A 22,456-nucleotide genomic window follows, 5' to 3' on the forward strand; every position below is an offset into this window, starting at 1 on the left:
CATGAGAAGAAAAAGATTCTCAAAGATTTTGAACAAATGTGTTGCCACATTAAAAAGAAGTTTACACATAGGGGCTAGCATTCATGCTGTCAGGAAAAGAAGTTATAAATATTCATATATTTACTTGACAGCAATGTCTTTACTTAAATCGACAAGTATATAAAGTACTCATTTCTAAAGAACGAATCACATTTTCTACCTCATTTTAAAAATGGTCTAAATAATAGATACTTATATTATTGTTTTTGAGTATGATAAAGGAGCCTGGGTAGCACAAGTGGTTTGCAGTCAGCTGCTAGACAAAAGGTTGGTGGTTCGAACCAAACCAGTGACTACGTAGAAGAAAAGCCCGGTGGTTTGCTTCCATGAAGATTACAGCCAAGAAAACCCTGTGGAACAATTTTACTCTGTAACACAGGGGATCTCCGTGAGGTGGGGTCCAACTTGGAGGCCGCTCACAACAACAACAGTAATCTGTAAAGGGTGTGTTGAACATCTCCAAATTCTCATTGATGGGATGGATAGCGTACGTCAAGAAAGCATTAAAAAATAGTCTAATGTGAAGCACCAGTGGGTTAAAAATTCTTGTATTAATTCTTGGTAACATCACTACAGCCCACAGATATTTTAGGCTACCTGTCTGAACTGAGAGAGAACCACTCCAAAATTCTATCCCTAACAAAATATAAATACTAAAAACCCCAGACATCACTTATATTAGATCAAATGGATGAAACTAACCTATAAATCAAGAAAATTATGAGCAAAAATATATTATTCCCTGTGTTAGAACATCAACCTTTGTATAGTTTTAATATTTTAATTTTTGAAAGCAAGGAACACAGAACAAACCACAGGTGAAAGGCATTTCTGAAATAGTTTTTTTTTTTTTTTTTCTTAACTATAGGCTTAATTTCATAAATAACCGTACTGGGCATTAGTATTTGTGCTATTTTTTGTTTGTTTGTTTGGCCCAGATTCAAGAATGATCAAAGAAGTAAAAGGGTAAGATATTGATCCTCTTTATCTTTTTTGGTTTAAGTTGAATGAGAAGGAAGTAGGGAACGGGCAGTTTTAGACCTTAGCTAAACATAAAAGATGGCAATGAAAAGTGCTTCTGAGTGTTTGTAACCTAAGTAATTGTCTATCATCATCATCAAAAGTCCATAAAAGTCTAGGCTATTAAAATAAGATTGTATAAGGGAAAGTAGTTATGATATGGAAAAAGGTTGGTTAGAAGTCAAGATGTTTGAGTCCCAGCTGTGCTACTAACTAGCTCTGTAGTCTTCAGCAAGTCTCTCTCACTTGGAGTTCAGATTACAACTGTGGGAAGTGGAACCCACTGCTGTTGAGTCGATTCTGACTCATGGTGACCCTATTGAACAGAGCAAAACTTTCCCACAGGGTTTCCAAGGCTGTAATATTTATGGAAGGTGACTGCCACATCCTTCTCCCATGGAGCAGCTGGTGGGTTTGAACCACCGCCTTTTGGTTAGGAGCTAAGCACTTTAGCCACAGAGCCACTGCGGCCCTTTCTGTGGGCAGTGGATGGAGGCTGAAAAGAGGTATTAGAGACGTTCCACTCAGTCTGCATCCACTTCCAGTACTTCACTCCACAAATATACCATATTCCATTGAATTTAAAACACTGCTGATTTTAACTGAAGACGCACCATTATTTTACATGCCACTAAGAAAGAAAAATTGCTGCCAAACAAATTATGACACCCTTTCAATTGTAAGATGCATCCCAATTTCAGAGAGCTTAAAGTGTGAAAAAAAATCTGTATCTTAGAATTGATAAAACCCACGTAATTAAACACTTCCTTTGTGCCAAGGCAGTGAGGAAGCTTGCTCTGGGAATACAGTGCTGAGTGGAGTCTAGACGACAAGACTCCGGGAGTTTAAGGGATTGGCCCCAAGTGCATATGGCTGGTAGAACTGGAAGACTCAAAGTCTGATCCTCTGATTCCAAGCTGAGTGTTCTGTCACTATGTATGACTAACCCAACGATGAGGTGGTCATATTTTGAAAGCAGATGCCTGTAAAATGAAGACAGAGCTACCAAGCAGAAACTGCTCCACTACTAAAAACATGCCTTTTATGTCTTCAGTTGAAAAAGGATTCGTCATGATGCTTTAATCTTTTTGGTCACACTCATAAATTCATTCAGAGAGCACCATTTTCAAAAACAAAGTAATATAGTTTGTGTATATATATATATATATATATACATATATATATATAGTTGCTGCTGTTGTTAGGTGCTGTCAAGTCAGTTCCAACTCATAGTGACCCTGTACACAACAGAACGAAACACTGCCCAGTCCTGAGCCATCCTCACAATCGTTGTTATGCTTGAGCTCATTATTGCAGCCACTGTGTCAATCCACCTCGTTCAGGGTCTTCCTCTTTTCCGCTGACCCTGTACTCTTCCAAGCATGATGTCCTTCTCCAGGGACTGATTCCTTCTGACAATGTGTCCAAAGTAGGTAAGACGCAGTCTCGCCATTCTTGCTTCTAAGGAGCATTCTGGTTGTACTTCTTCTAAGACAGATTTGTTTGTTCTTTTGGCAGTCCATGACATATTCAATATTCTTCACCAACACCACAATTCAAAGGCATCAGTTCTTCTTCGGTCTTCCTTATTCATTATCCAGCTTTGACATGCATATGATGCAATTGAAAATACCATGGCTTGGGTCAGGAGCGCCTTAGGCTTCAAGGTGGCACCTTTGCTCTTCGATACTTTAAAGAGCTCCTTTGCAGCAGATTTACCCAATGCAATGTGTCTTTTGATTTCTTGACTGCTGCTTCCACGGCTGTTGATTGTGGATCCAAGTAAAACGAAATCCTTGACAACTTCAATCTTTTCTCCATTTATCATGATGTTGCTCATTGGTCCAGTTGTGAGGATTTTTGTTTTCTTTATGTTGAGGTGCAATCCATGCTGAAGGCTATGGTCTTTGATCTTCATTAGTAAGTGCTTCAAGTCCTCTTCACTTTCAGCAAGCAAGGTTGTGTCATCTGCATAATGCAGGTTGTTAATGAGCCTTCCTCCAATCCTGATGCCCCGTTCTTCTTCATATAGTCCAGCTTCTCAGATTATTTGCTCAGGATACAGATTGAATAGGTATGGTGAAAGAATACAACCCTGACACACACCCTTCCTGACTTTAAACCAATCAGTATCCCCTTGTTCTGTCTGAACAACTGCCTCTTGGTCTATGTAAAGATTCCTCATGAGCACAGCTAAGTGTTCTGGAATTCCCATTCTTTGCAATGTTATCCATAATTTGTTCTGATCCACACAGTTGAATGCCTTTGCATAGTCAATAAAACACAGGTAAACATCCTCTGGTATTCTCTGCTTTCAGCCAGGATCCATCTGACATCAACAATGATATCCCTGATTCCACATCCTCTTCTGAAACCAGCCTGAATTTCTGGCAGTTCCCTGTCAATATACTGCTGCAGCCATTTTTGAATGATCTTTAGCAAAATTTTGCTTGTGTGTGATATTAAGGATATTGTTCTATAATTTCCACATTCAGTTGGATCACCTTTCTTGGGAATAGGCATAAATATGGATCTCTTCCAGTCAGTTGGCCAGGAAGCTGTCTTCCATATTTCTTGGCATATACACACACTTATATTTACTATTCATTTCTATCATAAGTAATATTTTTAAGGTAAATGTTTATTTTGAAGTAGAAGAGAACTCAGTTTCTATCAATTTTCTACTTCAATGTATTCTACTTCTCTGTGAAGATTCACTTCTGAGTACCAGAAATCTGAAAGAGAAATATAAGGTAGGAACTTGCAATTCAGATCCAGGTCCAGGGCATGAATTCAAGTTTCTAAATTCGAACCAGAACACCACTGCATTGTCCCTGAACACAATGGGGGTTCAAACTAGTTGATTAGACATTAACCAAATAGTAACTGGAATATAAGAATGTAGTTTTGAGGTTCAACCAGAATTTAAACAGAGATGGTGACCCATGTAGATTCAAATACTGGGACAACCTGGGAAGCCTGGTGCTGTACACACAAAAGTATGAAGCAGCAATTTGTATCTTGTAAGAAGAAATAATCAATTGCCTAGAAGCAATGGCAAGGTAAGTCTGAAAAGTACTGAGTGTCAGCCAGGCCTTGCAATGATTATTGTGCCCCAGCTTAGACTGGTTCTGCTTTCTTTCCACTCCACAAGTGAGTGCAAGAATGGACTCATTATGGGATGAGTGGATAAAATACTTTGTATTCCAATGTAATCTAAAAATCACACAATGATTTGTCATCAATTCTATAAAGAAGATATTTTGGACTTGGAGTTAATGGTGAAGAACGTGCTCAAGGAGAGACCATGCTTTACATATCAGGGCCTCACTCCCATCCTTATATTATGATTAACCTAATCTGTAGCATAACACCAAACTATCAGTCTCTACAAATCAGGAGCCAGTGAGAGATGGTGGAGAAGGTAATTGAAGAAGACAAGGTATAGTGGAAAGAGAATTTGATTCTCAGAGCTGAAATAAGTTTCATATCTACATCTAAATTTAGGCGTGTTGAGTTACCATGCCAACAATCTTCTTGCCTTATTAGTTACTATTGTTGTTTTTTTGAATTCCTCTATTATATTCTAAATCCTTTAGGTAACTTCTTCAGCAAAAATTACTCTTATGATCATAAATTGCAATTATTCAGATTTCTGTATTGACTAAGCTCTCAAAATGGCTGCTATGTAACTTTTTGAGAAAATCAAGGATTGCCTTATCACTGTCTTTGTGACTGCAAAATGTTTTTTTCTTCTATCTAATTTACAAGGTATAGCTTGGGCTTTCCGAGTTTGTATAGGCACGAGGAAAATCAGAGCGATTAATTATATTAAGAATAAGAATTATTCATAAAAAGAAAGGACTGTCAACATACCTCATGAAGACGGAGGTCTTTCTCATAAACAAGCTTTTTCACAAAAGCAGCTATAAATACCACCCAGGCAACCATGAGCACAATTGGAAGAGAATAAGAGACACTGGTTAGGAAGCTGTGAAAACAAAAACAAAAATCCAGTGACCAAAACGAATGCTACACTTGCAGACTGTAAGGCATAAAGAGCACCCTCTCTTACATTGAAATTATATTCCTGATTTAAAGTTGATAGTAACTATTAATATCCCCCATTATTTATTAAGCATGAAGCTGACTTAATAGTAGGCCAATGGTTTTCTCTCTGTAATCCTGCAAGAGTGAAAAACAGCTCTGGACTGTTAGAGGAAACCCTGGTGGCATAATGGTTAAGTGCTATGGCTGGTAACCAAAAGGTCGGCAGTTCAAATCCACCAGCCGCTCCTTGGAAACTGTATGGGTCAGTTCTACTCTATCCTATAGTGTCGCTATGAGTTAGAATCGACTCAACGGCAGTGGGTTGGGGTTTGGTTTGGACTGTTAGATAAAATTGTCAAACTGTTTAAAGTATGTTTGAATATGTCCCACCTTGGAAAATAATTATTTATATATATATATGTATATATATATGTATATATATATGTATATATATATATAATTGCAAGGCTCAAAACACTTCTGTTTAAATTCTTATCCAAAAGGGAGATTTAAAAGTAGGTGGTGATGGGTTTATCTGGTTAAAAGCTGTATCTTTCAAAATTACTGTATTTATCTACTCTTTGGGAGCTCACAGTTATTATTACACTGTATTTCTCAAAATGAAATAAAATAAAATGCAAAACAATCCATTTAAAATGCAAAGAACTTGTATTCCACAAAGAAATGTCCCGGGAGATGGTTCACAAATAACGTAGAAATGTCTTTTTTGAAGTTTGGTTATATGACTTGACTGGAGGGTTGCAAGAAGACCTTATCGAACCCCAAATGTGTTAGAGTGGCCTGCCCATAATGCCTGAAAATTCAAACACATTGGTTCTCAAAGTTGGCCACGCATCAGAACCACCTGACCAAAACCGTTGCCGTTGAGTCATTTCTGACTCATAGCAACCCCATAGGACAGAGTAGAACTTTCCCGTAGGGTTTTCAAGGAACAACTGGTGAATCTGAACTGCTGACCTTTTGGTTAGCAGCTGAGCTCTTGACCACTGCGTCACCAGGGCTCCAGAACCATCTAAAGGACTTATTGAAACACACTTTTTTGAGTCCCACCCATAAACTTCTGATTTGGTATATCTGGGGCAGGGCCTGGCATTTGCATTTCTAACAACTTCCCAAGTGGTGCTGATACTACTGGTCTAGGGATCAAACTCTGAGAACCACTGTTCTGATATTAGCTGCCCTTCCCTGGACAGTGGTTTTCAATGAGAGGGACTCTAAGTTGATCTGTTTTACATATTGGCCTCCACTGAAGCTTTCACTTGGAGAAATGTCCCAAGGCCATTTTGCCTTTAATCTACATAGCCATTGCCATCAACTTGATTCAAACTCATAGTGACCCTATAGGACAGAGTAGAACTGCCCCATAGGGTTTCCAAGGCTATAAATCTTTATGGAAGCAGATTGCTACATCTTTCTCTCACGGAGTGGCTAGTGGGTTAGAACCACTGACATTTGGTTAGCAGCTGAGTGTTTAACCACTGTGCCACCAGGGCTGCTTCTTTTTAATCCATAAGACTGAGGAATCACCTCCAAGTTCCCAAGAAAAATGCAAATATTAATGGAAACATGACATCACTATCATTCATTTTAGCATGCAACAGTTTATCACCCTCAGAGATAAAACCATGGGTTTTTTTGGTGAGGGAAGACTGGGGCTGGGACCATACCCAATAATTTGGTTCCTGGGAAATTGTCTGGCACTAGGTAAGAGCTTAAAGAATATTTGTAGAATGAATTTCTTCTTGGGCTAAATCTAGTCTTGCTGCTGTTTCTGACCCTAGAATGAGGCAAAGGCTTTCATTCATTAAAAACAAATTCCCTATAGTGTTTCTTCCAAGTGATTGTATACTTCAGGATTGGTATAGTATAAAGGAGAAAATGCTAGTCTTGTAATCAGAAAGTTCGATATGGCACCAGAAATGCAACCTTGGGCAAATTACTTAACCTTTCTGGATTTAAGTTTTTTTTTTTTTAATCTGGAAAGCGTGAATAATCAGATCTTGTGGGATTGTTGGGTAAGAACAAATGAATATATGTGAAAGTACTGTGTATGTTACAAAGACTTTGTGTATGAAAGGTATTACAATCATGACCATATAAAGATAACTGAGTAGAGTCTACTTTTATTCTTTAAGAAAAACATCCAGATACCCACCAAGCTAGGTACCAAAATTTACACGGTGAAAAAATGTAAGTAGGAAAATAGATGAGAATTTTAACTTAATTGAACCCACACGTCTTTACTATTCAAGAAAGCCTTTGCAGTTCACACACAGTTCAGGCAGCAAAGTCTCCGAAATAGGCAGCCATCCATGACAATTCATTCAGTGGAATTCTCGTCTGTCTCCCCATCACTGTCGCTCAAAGAGTTACAACCTCATCTCACCTACAGCTCTTGAAAGAGCCAAGGGAGACAGAAGCATTGATAGAAAGAAGAAACAAAAAAAGCCAGAACCGTCTGAACTGTATATAAACTACAGTAACTGGGTTGAATAATAAGTACAATTTCTTTAAAGTAATATTCAGCCTCAAGCTTTTATGTAAGAACATGAGTTTGAAAAATGTAATTCCACAATCTTATTTTTTAACTGTGGTCCAAATGGAGGAGCCATTTAGTACTACCCAACTGACAAATTTCTTGAACATTCAAATTCGTTTGTCTAAGGACATTAACTTTACTTTTTTTTTTTGTTCATGAAGCAAACCAATTTTAGTAAAGAAGATTCCTAGTGAATGGTCTGACAGTACATGAAATATTTCAGATAGCACAGTATTTATCTTAGAGAGTTCATCAACGATGTGTTCGCAATTTCATCTATCTTTCCAGTATTTTTTACCAAAATTGACTATGCACTCATAGATTTTTTTTTAAATCAAATATGGGAGCTGGAATGGATTTTAAGATTACTTTGCTCAAATACATCATTTGACTAAGAAAAGGTAAGACTAGTAGAGAGTTGGTAACATCAAAGGTCATCAATGATGGACTTGGGACTGGAGCCCAGTTCTCCTAAATCCTGGACCAAAGGTATTTGAGAGCTAAGGGTTATGATAAAGGAAACATGAATCATTTGCTAGGCACTTTTGCATCATTTACCATTCGCTTCTTGGAAACTCTATGGGGCAGTTCTACTCTGTCCTATAGGGTCTCTATGATTCGAAATTGACTAGATGCTAAGGTGTTTTACCATAATTTTGGTAACATGCAGGGTTATTATGGAGCTGTGCCTTATAGAGTGGACCCTTTCCTGGGAACAAGCACATAACAAAGTTTTGGGGGAAATTATCTCTTTCACTTAATATATCTAAGTGAGCAGAAGTGAGTTCTCAAAAAAGTGGTTCATCATTAAAAACGGCTGAAAGCACCCAGACTTACTTGTCTTTCATGAAGCAGGGATAAGGAATGGCTTGGACCTGGACTGCTATTTCCTGGGAGTTCCTTCCAGTCTGCAATTCAATAATGGCTCTTTCGATACTATCCTGTAAGTAAATAAAGGCCCTGCCATAGATCTGATTGTGTGATGGAGAATTGTGTGGTCCCGGGGCCCAAATCTTGGTTCTTAGGCTTCTAGTAGTCTGTGCAGTCTTGAGACTCATGCGGATGGTATATTTTATGACAGGAGGAAGAGAGACATTTTCAGAGGCATAGCCTTTCTGCCATCTTCTGTTGGAAGGAAGCTTAAAAATAACACCTAAAAAATATAATGGCAACAACAGCAGAAAGGTTATTTTATGGTTGACATTATTCATTGGTTTGAGGGTATACATAGGGGGCAGCCAAACAGCGCATTGAGTTAGTAATGTGACAGAAGGTTCAGGCTCCTAATTTACAGAAAAGACAGTTAATAGGAAGTGACAGCCTCGGAGGTTCAAAGCCAGAGTTTGAGACTATAATCACAAACTAAGTGGCCAGACACAATACGTTACTCTAGGCCACTTACTGAAATTAAAAGGAAAAAAAAGTTTTTTTAGATGAATAATCTTGACTGATTATGAGGATGGGCTCAACGTCACTCGATAACTACGTAACTCTTTTCATTTTTAATTTTAACTATGTCAACAAAATTAGAGCTGTGTTGAAGTCTCCTCATACTTAGGCAAGATGGTCGGTTGACTACATGAAAAGGTTCTTGTTTCTAAAGACATCAGAAGGGGTAGTGACCCCTTGACTATCCTTCTGAGTTCTGAATGAAAGTGGTGAGGGCAGAATTTGGCCAATTTTAGTACAAAGAGAATCTCAAATCTCAAAAAATAGTGCTTACTTCCAAAGAGTTCATTGGTTTTGTAGAGCCTTTTAGCTTCGCCCTCCATTTCTTCTATGGTGTTTGCTGCCTGAATACGGTCATACAATATGCAGGAAGAAATATTTACTGTCAGGGAAGACAGCGTGTTAAGATGATCAATGATGTCCATGTGGTTCTCTAATTTTATCCTTAAGGTATCTAAGAAGCAGAGCAAAATAGACAAAAAAATATTATAGTCTTGATTCTAGAAGCAATGAAAAATACTGACTTTTTGGTAAATGTTGAACATTAAACTAGGTTATAAATAGGAGGAGGCTGTGGAATTTACTCTAAAAATATCTAGTACACTCACCCTTGGAAAATGCAGTAAACCTAAGTTCAAAGAAAGAGACAAGATAATTTAGAAGTATATTCTGCTACAATTTCATTAACCAATGAGTGAGACTGAATAATTTTTTTTTTTTAATTTCTATGTACATGTGGTGGGAAGAAAACTATAAACTAGAGGTGAAAATTTAGAATAAACCAAACAGGAATGCCTGGATATTACAGGGAATGATTACAAGAACTTAAACAAAGGAGAGTCTATGTAGAGTGTATAGAACAAATGAGCTGTATCATTTGATAAACTGTGCTACAGAATATTTCTTAAAGAACTATGAGAATCTATGCCACACAGTTACAACTTTTCAACTTTGCTTGATTTAAAATCTTATGAGAGTTATCTCTATTGATAAAAATATCTGTATTAATTTAGACAAAATTATCAAGATTTTATTCTAGGCAATCACTCCGGAAGAAAGAGGACTTAATTGTGCTTCAATTTAATGATTCCTTGTGAGGAAATCAACTGAGACAAAGGGTAAATATGAAATTGCAAGTTAATAAATCATTTGGCCAATTAAATTTTCACTATGACTATGGAGAAGCCTGGGAATATCATAAATCCCTCCTCACAGAACAAAAACATGTTTCTTACATCGTCCAAAATAAGACTACGTTTTTCACAGAGGGCAATTTCTTAAATGCAGTTCTCATTAGAATTTAAAGTGAAATGTGCTTGATAGAGATGTTGGTGGGGGAGGGGTAACATTGTGGTTGAACAGTGGCCTCCAGCAGCCATTGGAAACCAACACAACACCAAAGGATTCTTTAGAAAGGCTGGTAGACAGGATCATGAAGAGCTGTGAGGGTCAGTGGCTCCCCAATTCAAGCTATAATCTCTCAGATACTAAGTTACACAGATGGTAGTACAAATATCAGTCTCACTACTATATTAATTTTCATCTGACTTTAAATTGTACACTCTATCACCTATTTCTAAAGTTAGGAATAATTACATTTGTAGAAGAACTTTGAGTATGTCTCTGATATTTTAATGAAATGGTCCCTTACCCAAATGATATTTTTGGAGAATAAATCCACTAACACATTTCTTTATAAAGCTGGGTTGACTATCATCAAATGCATACAATGATAGGATAGGCAACTCTAGGCATAATTCCTCCCCATTGGTTCACAACCTAACTCACTTACTTCCCAGCACTGCCTGAGAGGAGGTGGGGCATTTGGTCTGCTGATGCCAAATTCTGATGCTCTCAATCCCTTCCTCATATCCATGGTTGCATAGCAACAGTGAATCAGACGGAGACTGAATTAGATGTCTTGTATCCCTTAGGTTGAAGGTGGGGATGTGGCAGAGGGAATGCGTAAGTTCAGACAGTGCCTTTGATCTTATTCAGTCTGTTCCTTCTAAATGACCATGAAAGGAGGACCTAACCTTGACTACTGATTCAGGTTTATTTTCTTTTGCGACTCTGCATTGCCTTTGTCTTGCTTTTGCTAGCTCTGTAACTGCCTCTTTCAATTATATGCTGAGTTTGTCAAGATGATACTGAGGAGATAAAATGTAGCCAGAAATAAGCCATTTCATCTTCCCTTGTCCTGAAGGACTTGCTTTTCATCAAGTTACCAAATATATATATATATCTTTGGTATCTAACCACCTGCCTATGATTGAATATCTAGCCACCTGCCTATGATTGAAAGCAAAACTGCATTCATATGGAGTACTTTGCATTGCCACTGTTGAAAACTAACTGCAGACATCAACCATCTGAGTACCCAAATAATCATTACTACTTAGAATTGTGCAACTAAGTAGGAGAAGAAGACAGATATACCTAGGGTTTTAGTCTTCTGAGGTTAACTAGCTAGAAATGAAATATTGATGAAAATGAAAAAATGTTCTAACGTGGGATGATGTTTTCACATTTCCAATGTGACTACTGAATAAGCGTTTCTGTGAATCTGGACTCACCAAGCTCATCTATCGACTTCAATAGTTCAACGGCATCGAGTCCCACGGAGAATTTTACGAACACTTGCACGAAAGGGTTTCGTAGAGTATTCTAACCAATAATAATAGGAAATAAGTTTCAGTACAAGAAGAAAGTATGCTTAATCATTGTCTCTCTAATAATGCCCACAGTAAAATGAAGGAACCACCACCGGCCATTAAGGATGTACCATATTACAAAGGCTCACATAGAAATCCTCGAGAAAGACAGAAAAGGTGTGTGGCTGGTAACGACTTCTAAGGTTGAATTTTTATTTGTCTATGGATATAAATGGATCAGCATGCTAAAGTGACCAGATATGACCATAATTATCACCATTAGGAACTTATTATATTCTATTTAACAACGCTTTTCTCATTATTATTAATTATATCATTTCTTTTTAACATATGCTATACACAATTAAAGGAACCCTGGTGGCACAGTGGTTAAGTGCTCAGCTGCTAACCAAAAGGTCAGCAGTTCAAACCCACCAGCCTCTCCATGGGAGAAAGATGTAGCAGTCTGCTTTTGTAAAGATTACAGCCTTGGAAACTCTATGGGGAAGTTCTACTCTGTCCTATAGGGTTGCTATGAGTAAGAATAGACTAGATGGCAATGGGTTTTTTTGGGTATACACAATTTTGGTGGCTCATAGATTTGTTTACCTAAAACAAACAAAAACAACTTTTAAAAAGTGTGATATCTATGCAGAATTTGAGATTAGAACTGGTTTTCTATTCTACTTCTACCACTTCCTAGCTGGGAGGCTTCCAGTAAGCACCCAGCCTTTTTCAGTTTAAGGTTATTTTTTCTGTAGAGTAGGGATGAGTGTCTTATCTCAGCAGAATACTCAAATATAAATTAGTATAGTATTGTCTCATGCCATAATAAGGGCAAATATGTGAATACAAAAACATAAATTCATCATCAGTCAGTTACTCTATTTCCATGAAATGGTAGAAAATTTGAAAATTTACTTAATATATAGAGTCATTTGTAACTGTCATCTAAATTAGGAGATAGAACTTCTGGTAGTATAGGAGTACTACTAAAAAAAAAGCTCTTACCATGTGTTGGGCACTCTCTTGTATAGTTTACTTTGATTTTCTCACTTCGTTTTCAACAGTACCTTGAGGTAAGTACTCTTATTATCTCCTGGTAAGAGATAACAGAGCTGGGGCCTAAAGGAACTATATGAATTCATCCAAAAACATATGATTTGTAAGGGCCAAAGGGAAAGTTGAAAATTGAGCACTCAGCTTGATTAAAACACACTTATTCATCTTATGAATTCATGGTCTTGTCTTTGTATGAGCCTGTCTTTCTTACCAATGTTTTCTGCTTTGTTGACATGAGGAGCCCTGGTGGCAGAGTGGTTAACAGCTTGGCTGCTAATCAAAAGGTTGGCAGTTTGAGTCCTTGGAAACCCTGTAGGGCAGTTCTACTCTGTCCAAATGGTGATCATATTGGTTACCACGAAGATAGATGAATAAGAAGAATCTATATTACTAGGACACATACATAATAGAATTAATTTTTTAAATCTGTAACTGTTGAGGGTCCTAAGAGTAATTGGCAGCATGGAGACTGGTAGCTATTACACAGCTACACACTGTGATAATCTGAGTCCTCTAAAATATAACTGTTTACCAGAAATTAACTCGCACATCAGGGAGTCAGAGTGTTACTAACCAGCAAAGCCTGTGTTAGTTGCAAATCATAGATGATCCATCAAACCCTATCTCCATTTCTCCCATTACTCCTTTGATTATTAATCCTGTATACCACATATGGAGGAAACACTGGTGGTGGAGTGATTAAGAGCTACAGCTGCTAACCAAAAGGTTGGCAGTTAGAATCCACCAGGTGCTTCTTGGAAACCCTGTGGGGCAGTTCTACTCTGTCCTATAGGGTCTATAGGGTTGCTATGAGTTGGAATCAACTCAACAGCAACAGATTTGGTTTTCTTTTTGGTTTATATCATATATGATCCTATTTAAAAATGCTTCCACACATGTGATGTTATTTGATCCTCACAAGTCTATGGTTATCAATATACCTACTTTAGAGATTCCTAAACCGCAGCTCAGGTATTTTAAGTTATTTGTCTAAGGTGTTCACAGTGACAAAACTCAGATCTTGCGCTCAGGACTTGAAATTTCAAATTCTCTGCATGCTTGCAGAACTAAGATTTTCCTCAAGAATTGAGAATAATAGTTTATTTTGTCCTTAACAGAATAAAGACACTTCCATTAGTTGATGACTGCTTTATCAACATGGTGACAGAATTCTCTCTTAGCAAATTACTTGCACTTTGGAACTATTATGCATCGAGCGTTTTCTTTGTTAATTTGCCACATTAGCTAACATAAGTTTCCTTGATGAAATAATTAGCATTTTTTCTGTGCACAGAAAAAAAAAATTCAGCAGAAAAGAGCAATCTTTCACTTAGGAAAATACATATGTCGATAAAGTACTACTACCCACATAGCCTTTGTTATCTGAGACTCACTGGAAAAAAGTACATAAAATTGGAATCAAAATTTAATAGTAAATTATGAGGAAGATGTTTGATGAGAAATTTATTTTATAGTTATTAAAACTATTAAATGTCTATTTTAGAGATTTATTTTATCATCTATAATAAACTTCAGGTTGTAATTGTTATTATGCACTATTTTTTAGTCACAATAAATGAGTAAAACATCTTTTGGGTGTAATTTTTCAGAGAAAGTTTTATGATACAATACCCTTCATTCTATGTTTAACTTCTTGAGCATGATTATAAAGAAGGGTACTTTTCTTTTTCTTTTGCAAAAATATTCTAGGGCTCCGTCAATTTTCTAAGAGCCTCTCTCAATTCTTTGATATGGAAGCCATTCTCCCTTGAAGCTCCTATGTTGACACCATTCCTGCCAATTTCTTTTCTCCAATTAATAACTCATCTAATTTTGCTCTTCTATGGTTAGCTGTCAATAGCTCTGCTTGTGATGGAAACATCTCCCCACGTTATTTGCATCGTTTTCAGAAAACACCATATCTTTTACAAGAACTGCACATTACACTTAGCACTTAAGATGCATAGTATTTCAGTTGCATTGTCAATTCTTTAACCTAAGCTAGAGTAAGCATGAGGATTGTTTGGGGACTACATTTTGAAGAGGTCAATTCATTAGAACACTTTTTCCAATTATGATAATGTTTGTTTCTTTAAATGACGTTGAACTTAAGACACTTAGATAACTACATGTGTGAGAACACCCTGTGTACAATGCTAGAATAAATTTGGTATTTGATAATACACACGTCATATGTTTCACCCAAGGGACTCCCCAGAGTTAGTGTTCTCCAGGATATTACTAATTTAAGATTTGTGGTTTAGTTAAAATAGAAAAACATAATTTAAAGGGGAGCAATAAGTGAAATAAGCATATTTTAAAGCAACTTTTTATAGCATTTTACTTTTGTGAAATAGATTTGCACTACTAGTTTTGTCTCAAGATCAACCTGTAAAATGGCTTATCTCTGAATTACAGAGGAGCTGCAACACAAGATGTGAGGATGACTATAAACATGAGGGACAGGTCTGTTATCCTGCCTCAGACTCCGTCTCTGGAGGAAAGGCAATTTTAATCTGTTGAATATGGATTCACTATCTACCATTTCACATAATGATGACATTAAAATCTCAAATAATTATAATTCCTGCTATGATGAATGGCAGAACCATCTCATACCTGGAGCATTGGAATTGTCTGGTTTATCAGGTGGAAGGAATTCATGAAAAACGGCGATTTATCCATCCACTCTTGAGATTTCTCCCTTAATTCCGCCAGCTGCCTCAGAGTTACATTAGACTTAAAGACAAAGAAAGAAAACAGAACTGGTCTGTTAGCATTTTTCCTGTATTTCAAATAATGTATTTTAAGGTTGCTTTATTACAGAACTTTTAAAAGTAGCTCTAAAAGGCAGAGTTAGTAAAAAAAAAAAAAAAAAAAAAAAGACAAATTCCCCACATGGTCAAAAGTTTTAAATGGCAGCTTTAATAGGATTAGGGTCATTTATAAAAATCCTGGGCAAGTCAGGGATTGCTTCTTACCCACAGTGAATTTACAGCCAAAATGAAGGCAAGCCGTCTTGAGTTTTTGCAAGTTAGTCTTTTTTACCAATGAGACCCTTCACTTTACTACTTAAGAAACATCCTAGTTCAAGGACATAGGGAGAAGAATATTCTCTTACATTGCTGGTGGAAACAGATGTGTCACACCCTTTTTGGAAAGCAGTCTGACAATAGATACTAAAATAAAAGAAAATACAATATCCTTCAATCCTGAACATCTATCTCACTGAAATAAAAATACCATATGCATAAGAGAATTTGTTGCCAAATTGTTTATATTAGCAAAAAAAATAAAACCTGGGAGCAAAATGAATGCCCAACAACTGAGGATTAACTGAAAGAATTCCATGCTATGGGGAAAAAAAAAATGCAACCTTTAAAGAGAATGAATTAAACTATACCGACTGAGTTGGCAGAATTTTCACCCACATATTGTTGTGTGAGAAAAGCAATATGTAGGAAAGTATTCTGCTGCAATCTCATTTTAATAATGCAAACAATGGCCAAAGAACTCTGCATATGAATGAATAGTATCTGTAAATGATTAAGGGAATGTAGAGAAATTATAAGAAGACATATCCTTGAAGGATGACTTTGCATGAAAAAGAAAAGTGGGATCAAGATGGGAGGAAAAGGGGAACTGAGTGCCAAGCAGAAAAGAAAAGGGGAAAAAGAAGAAAAAGAAAAAAGACTTCATTTAAAAAATAAGCATGTATATGACTTCATCTGTGCAAAATTATTTAGAAGTACGTGGCCAACAAGCCAAATTAAGTAGTAAAACATAAACAATGAAAACAAAGAATATACTAGAAATTGGTGATAACCTCATGTCTATTTTTTATATAGACATAAAAATAATGTGACAGTCACATAAACTATCATTTACTGGCCAAGTAATGGTAAAAATCTAAAACAGGAAATTTTGTTTTTTTAATTTCATCTCTCATTTTATAAGTATTAAGCTTTTAATTCAAATCATTAAAGTCAATTTTAAAAGTGAGAGGGAAATGTGACCATGGTTAAATTAGGTAGGTAATAAGTATAGTTATTATTAATAATACTATCTTTCTTAGGAGCCCTGGACACAGTAGTTAGACATTTGGCTGCTAACCAAAAGGTGGGCAGTTCGAATTCACCAGCCTTTCTTCACATCTATCCTCTATATAAACATAAGATATTAAAGTGTTCAATCAAATATGAAGCCAAGAATATATACTTTGGGGATTGTTTTTGTTCAAACTAGTTATAAAATATCCCAATATTTTTTTCTAGTGACATTATTTTTAAATACTTTCAGACACCAGTTGTAGAAACATTTTTTGCTTCTTTAAAAAAAAAATTACTGTGTTTCAGGTGAAAGTTTACGCAGAAATTAGTTTTTCATCCAAAAATTTTATACACAAATTGTTTTGTGACATTAGTTGCAATCCCCACAATGTGTCAGCACTCTCTCCCCTTCCCTTTTCACCCTGGGTTCTCCGTGTCCATTCACCCAGTTTTTCTGCCCCTTCCTGCCCTCTCCTCCTTGCTTTTGGGCAGGTGTTGCCCATTTGGTCTTGTACACTTGATCGAACTAAAAAGCACGTTCCTCTTGTGTGTTATTATTTGTCTTACAGGACTTATTTTTTGCTTTTTGAGATAAATTGAAAAATCTGAGGTCTTGCTTCAACCTAACCTCCTTCTCAGTTGCCAACATGATCCATTTTTATTCAAAGGCTACCATCCAACCCACATTGCTTTTACATATGCAGGGCAAAAGTTGAGAATTATTAAGAGTTCACAAAGCCAGGGGTAATAATAGGTAAGATATAAAGTCATCAAGTGAGCCAAAGTAAATTTGAAGTTGACTACTTTAAAAAATCATCTTAATACGCGAAATAGAAACTTTGAGATATAATGGTCAAACCTTTTCCATTATTGCCTTTGTGACTGGGGTGTATGGTGCGTACAAAATCCTTCCCAACAACATAGGTTTCAAGAAGGCCCAAATCACAGGTCCAGCAGGCATGTTAACGATGTCTTTATAAAGGGAGAAGCAAAACGGGGCTGAAAGGAAAAAGTGAAATAAAACCATTTAATATATGTATTCCAAATCTATTTTCTCACGGGAAATTGGCACAGATTATTATTATCACACCTTAAAATGCATGTCTTAGTACTTCCTATATTATTAACAGATACGAGGTATCTAGTGTCATACTGAGAAAGCACAGTGACAAATCTTTTTAGGTGTGAGATTTTAAGCCAATAAGCAAGCCCAGAATGAGTGATGGCATTTTGCCAAAAGGAGACAGAAAGATTGAAAACTGCATTTCAGAATTGCTTCCAACAGATCTACCTCACAAGCATTTAATTTAAAAATGACACAAAACCTTGTTACTGGGATAGTACCTGATACGTAAGAGAGTTCAATAAATGTTTGTTGAGTGAATACAAAGATACATAAATGAGTCAATCCAACTGCTATGCTGAACACACAAATATTATCTGAGAAGAGCTCAGCTGATCATATTTTCCATCTCAAAGTTTATGGATCAAGTAAAAAGCTTTAATGTACCACTAAACATTTATAGTTTTGCTGCATTCATGAAGCTCTACCTGGTATGATATAAATTTCTAATTCTAGAAAATTAAGAAAAAATATTGACCACAGCAGATTCAAGGTATATTTTTGTATTATCTGCTGGCAGAGACTTAGTTATGCTTCAAAAATTCTAAGTATACTGCTGTGGTTAAGACGATAGACTTTTTAGCTGACTAGGTTCAAATCAAAGCTCTGAGACTTGCAAGCTGGAAGACCTTGGCCAATGGACTTAGCCTTTTTTGTGCCTCATTTCTCCTTCTGTAAAATGGGAATAATAGTAGTTCTTACCTCATAAGGTTGATGTAAAGAGTAAATAAGTTAATAAACATAACATGTTGGGCATGTGGTGTGTGCTGTGTAAGTGTTTTCTATTTTTATTCTTGGGAAAATTACTGCTTCATTTACTATGGAATGAGAATATGTAACAGACAATGTTGTTAGATAATATTCCCTTGCTTATTTTGAAGTATACTCACTGGTATTTAAGGGAATTCCATATTTCAAAGCAACTTGCTCTTTACTTAATTTATAAGTAAAAAAATCCTTAGTGTGGTTGCCTTCTGGCCTCTGGGAAGATGGAAGCATGGCATTTAAATACTCAGTGGTAATTCCTTGGGAGCACAATGCTTGGGAGATGGTACTGAATGATCCTTGGGGTGTGTTCATTCGGTTGCCTCGGTATATTCCCTGTGAAAAAAAAAATCCCTGATTTATTAATATTATATGAACTACAGATGCTAGTGAAAACATTATAGAAAAAATCTTGAAAACGCTTAGCATAGCCTTAAGATTTCCATAATTCAGTTAAAATGTGCATTGTATTCCAAATGTAAATGCATAATGGTAAGCTTCACCAATTTAAGTGGGAAATAATGTTGTCCAAGTACAAGAGTTTTCCTATAGGTGATTTATATTTAATTTACTAAAGTTGTAGCTGAATATATTATAACCAATCTGAAGTGAAGTTAATACGACAAAAGGCATTTGACAATAAGACCATTTCTGGGCAACTTCTCTACCTGAGTAAGTGGAACACCTCTGGGCAGATGCATTTGTTTCAGTGGTCTCATTTTGTCTAGCAGCAAAGTCGTCCGGGAAGCCATCAGATTAAGAATCTCCTTCAGCCTGATGAAGAGTTCTACCATCTTTTCTACTGGCTTTTGATTTTGCCTGGGGAAAAACACCTAACAGAAATGATACAAGCAAATGACTTTTGTGAAGAAACTGGGACCTTCATACAATGCTGATGGTAACATAAAAAAGGTGCAATCACTTTGAAAAACATGTCGGCAATTTATTAAATACTTAAACACACAACCCAGAAATCCCATTCCTAGGTATCAGCCCTAGAGAATTTAAAACAAATACCCACTCAAAGATTTGTATGTGAATGTTCATAGCAACATTATACACAATAGCCAAAAAGTGGAAACAATCCAAATGAGTGGATAAACAAAGGAACACTAAATGACAATAAAAAGAAATGGAATGCTGATACCTGCTGCCACATGTATGAACCTCAAAAACATCATGCTAAGTGAAAGAAGCCAAAAAACAAAAGACCACATATTGCAAAATTCGGCTTATATGAAATTCTAGAAAAGGAAAATCTACAGACAGAAAATAGAGGTTGGCTAGAGCTGGGGGTCAGAGTAAGAACTGGCTGCAAAGAGACATGAAGTTTCTTTTTGGGGTGATGGAAAAGTTCTAAGATTAAATTGTGGTGATGGTTTTACAACACTGTACATTGACTAAAAATCATTGGATTGCACACTAATGAATTTTACAGTGTATAAATTATACCTCAATAAAGTTGTCAAAAATGATTTTAAAAGTCGGTGAAGTAAACCACGTAATTCTTCATGGATACTATTGCTCAAAAATTATATAACATACACCTAAAAATCAGAAAGGTTCATCGAAAAGCCCATGTCATTTATCAAGGTTAATCATTTTAATAACATAATGCTTATATGCTGCAGGAAGAAATATTGAAAATGTTTTAAAGTAATTTAACTGTCTCATTCATTTATTCATTTATTCAACAAACACTGAGTGCCTACTATGTTGCCAAGCAGCCCTGGTGGTGCGGTGGTTAAGACTCTGCTGCTAACCAGAAGGTCAGTGGTTCAAACCTACCAGCCACTCCACAGAAGAAAGATATGGCAGTCTGTTTCCATAAAGATTACAGCCTTGGTAACCCTACGGGGCAGCTCTAGTCAGAATCAACTAGAAGCAATGGGTTTGGTTTACTATGTAGCCAGCACTGGGTGTGGTGATGGGTATCCTGTGGTGCAAAATTTGGTATCATCCCCACACTCGTGGAGTTTCAGTCTAATAGGAGGGACAGCCATCAAGCAGGTCAAGGAAAAAAAGCTGAGGAATAGGAGATGGGGTGGGCTGGGGGAGAGCCTAGGTAAGAAACAAAAGGAGGTCTCTCCAAGGTACAGTACAAAAGGATGAGAAAGAACAAACCGTGGGAAGAATGAGAGAAAGGATCCAGGGGAAAAGATGCGTGAGGGGCCTAAGGAGGAAAAGCTCTTGGTGTGCCCAAGGAAATCAAAGACCACCATGGTAAGCACAAGATTCAGTTGGAAAGGTAGCCTTGTACTCATATCCCCCTCACTGTATAGCCCTCACTCATGGAGACAAACCTGTCTCAATAGGACGGCTACTAACTGCAATCAAATATTTATAAATTAGAATCAACATTTCTGTTTTCCTTATGGTTCCGCCAAAATTCTAGGAGTTCCTAGGTTGATGCGAAATAAATTAGCAAGTGATTGGAAATATTTATTTTTGTTTGCAATGTCTAAAAGAATTAGGAAGGGTCTTGCTTGTCAAAAACACATGCTTAATTACTCAATAAGAAATATTTCATTTGATTCCCGCCTTGTGGAAGATTTTAAAATAAGAATTAAAATTTTAAGTGAACAAAATTAATACTTTCCCTTCCTATGCATTTTAGGTTATAGTTTATGTAACGTAACCATGTGTTTACATAGTGGGTGCTTGCTAAGTTCCACTGTGAACCAGGCACTCTCCTATGTATTTGCAATATTTTAGTGAGCCAAGATGTCAATTGTTGAGCTTACGTAATAGTGGGGATAGACAGATAATAAACATGAAAATTAAGTGAAATATCTAATACGCTGGCAATGCAGTTGAAAACAAATAGAGCAGGAAAGGAGGTTTCATAGTGTGGCCGAGATCAGTTGCATTTTAAATAGGATGGTCAGGGTAAGCTTCACTGAGAAGGTCAGGATTGAGCAAAGACAAGTAGCCACACTAATGACATGAAGGTTGCCTTCTGGAGTGGCACCATGCAGCAGCCATGGGCCCAGACAGCAGCCAAGCAAAAATGAGACTTTAGAGATAAGATGCTGTGTTCATCATGGGGTTATTTAGGGTTTGGAAATTCACTTGGATAAAATGGGGAGCCACTGGAAGGTTTTGAGCAGAAGGATGTAGTGATGTGACTTAAAGTTTAAAAGGAGGACTCTGGCTTCTTGGGGGGTGAAAAGGTCGAAGGAGTAAGGGTGGAGGCAGGGAAACCAGTTAGGGAGGCATTGCAGAAATATAGGTGCAGGGTGATGCTACTTGTCCTACAAGTTTTTCATCCCCGTTACTGTAATGTCTCAATAGTGTAAGGTAGCTTTGTTGCATCTGGTTTTTCTTACTTTAAAAAGAAAAACATTTTTTTCAGTGTTTTCAAGAATATATGAATATTTTTTACCCAAGTATAGATTTGGATACACATAGGTGTTAAGTTTTCTGACATATAAGTTTTCATTTAGTTGTTTATTAAATAAACACTTATAAAGCATCCACTTGCTGCAAGACTGTGTCATCGCTGACTTTACTAAGCCCTATAATGACCGCTTGTTTTGTTCTAAAGTAAAGTTATGGTAGCCTCTATCTAATCTGATAAAAACATGACAATTTTTGTTACAAACATCCCCCCAAAAAAGAACAAATAAAACCCCAAACTGTGTCTTTAATTTTTAAAAAATAACATCTTTGTTCTCATCTTTAT

General features: G+C 36.6%; 1 protein-coding gene across 1 annotated transcript in view; it reads right to left on the bottom strand.

The window, feature by feature from the left end:
* ABCA12 (ATP binding cassette subfamily A member 12) overlaps window positions 1-22,456 on the bottom strand; it is a 189,743-nt gene that overhangs the window by 53,584 nt on the left and 113,703 nt on the right. Inside the window, exons 16-23 of the mRNA XM_049888086.1 lie at window positions 19,440-19,604; window positions 18,897-19,107; window positions 17,743-17,882; window positions 15,454-15,573; window positions 11,695-11,785; window positions 9,393-9,572; window positions 8,507-8,822; window positions 4,936-5,050 (exon numbers count right to left, since the gene is read on the bottom strand). Coding sequence (XP_049744043.1) covers window positions 4,936-5,050; window positions 8,507-8,822; window positions 9,393-9,572; window positions 11,695-11,785; window positions 15,454-15,573; window positions 17,743-17,882; window positions 18,897-19,107; window positions 19,440-19,604 — 1,338 coding nt within the window. The remainder of the gene's footprint in view (window positions 1-4,935; window positions 5,051-8,506; window positions 8,823-9,392; window positions 9,573-11,694; window positions 11,786-15,453; window positions 15,574-17,742; window positions 17,883-18,896; window positions 19,108-19,439; window positions 19,605-22,456) is intronic.

Source organism: Elephas maximus, chromosome 6 (assembly GCF_024166365.1).
Source record: "Elephas maximus indicus isolate mEleMax1 chromosome 6, mEleMax1 primary haplotype, whole genome shotgun sequence".
Taxonomy (NCBI): Eukaryota; Metazoa; Chordata; class Mammalia; order Proboscidea; family Elephantidae; genus Elephas; species Elephas maximus.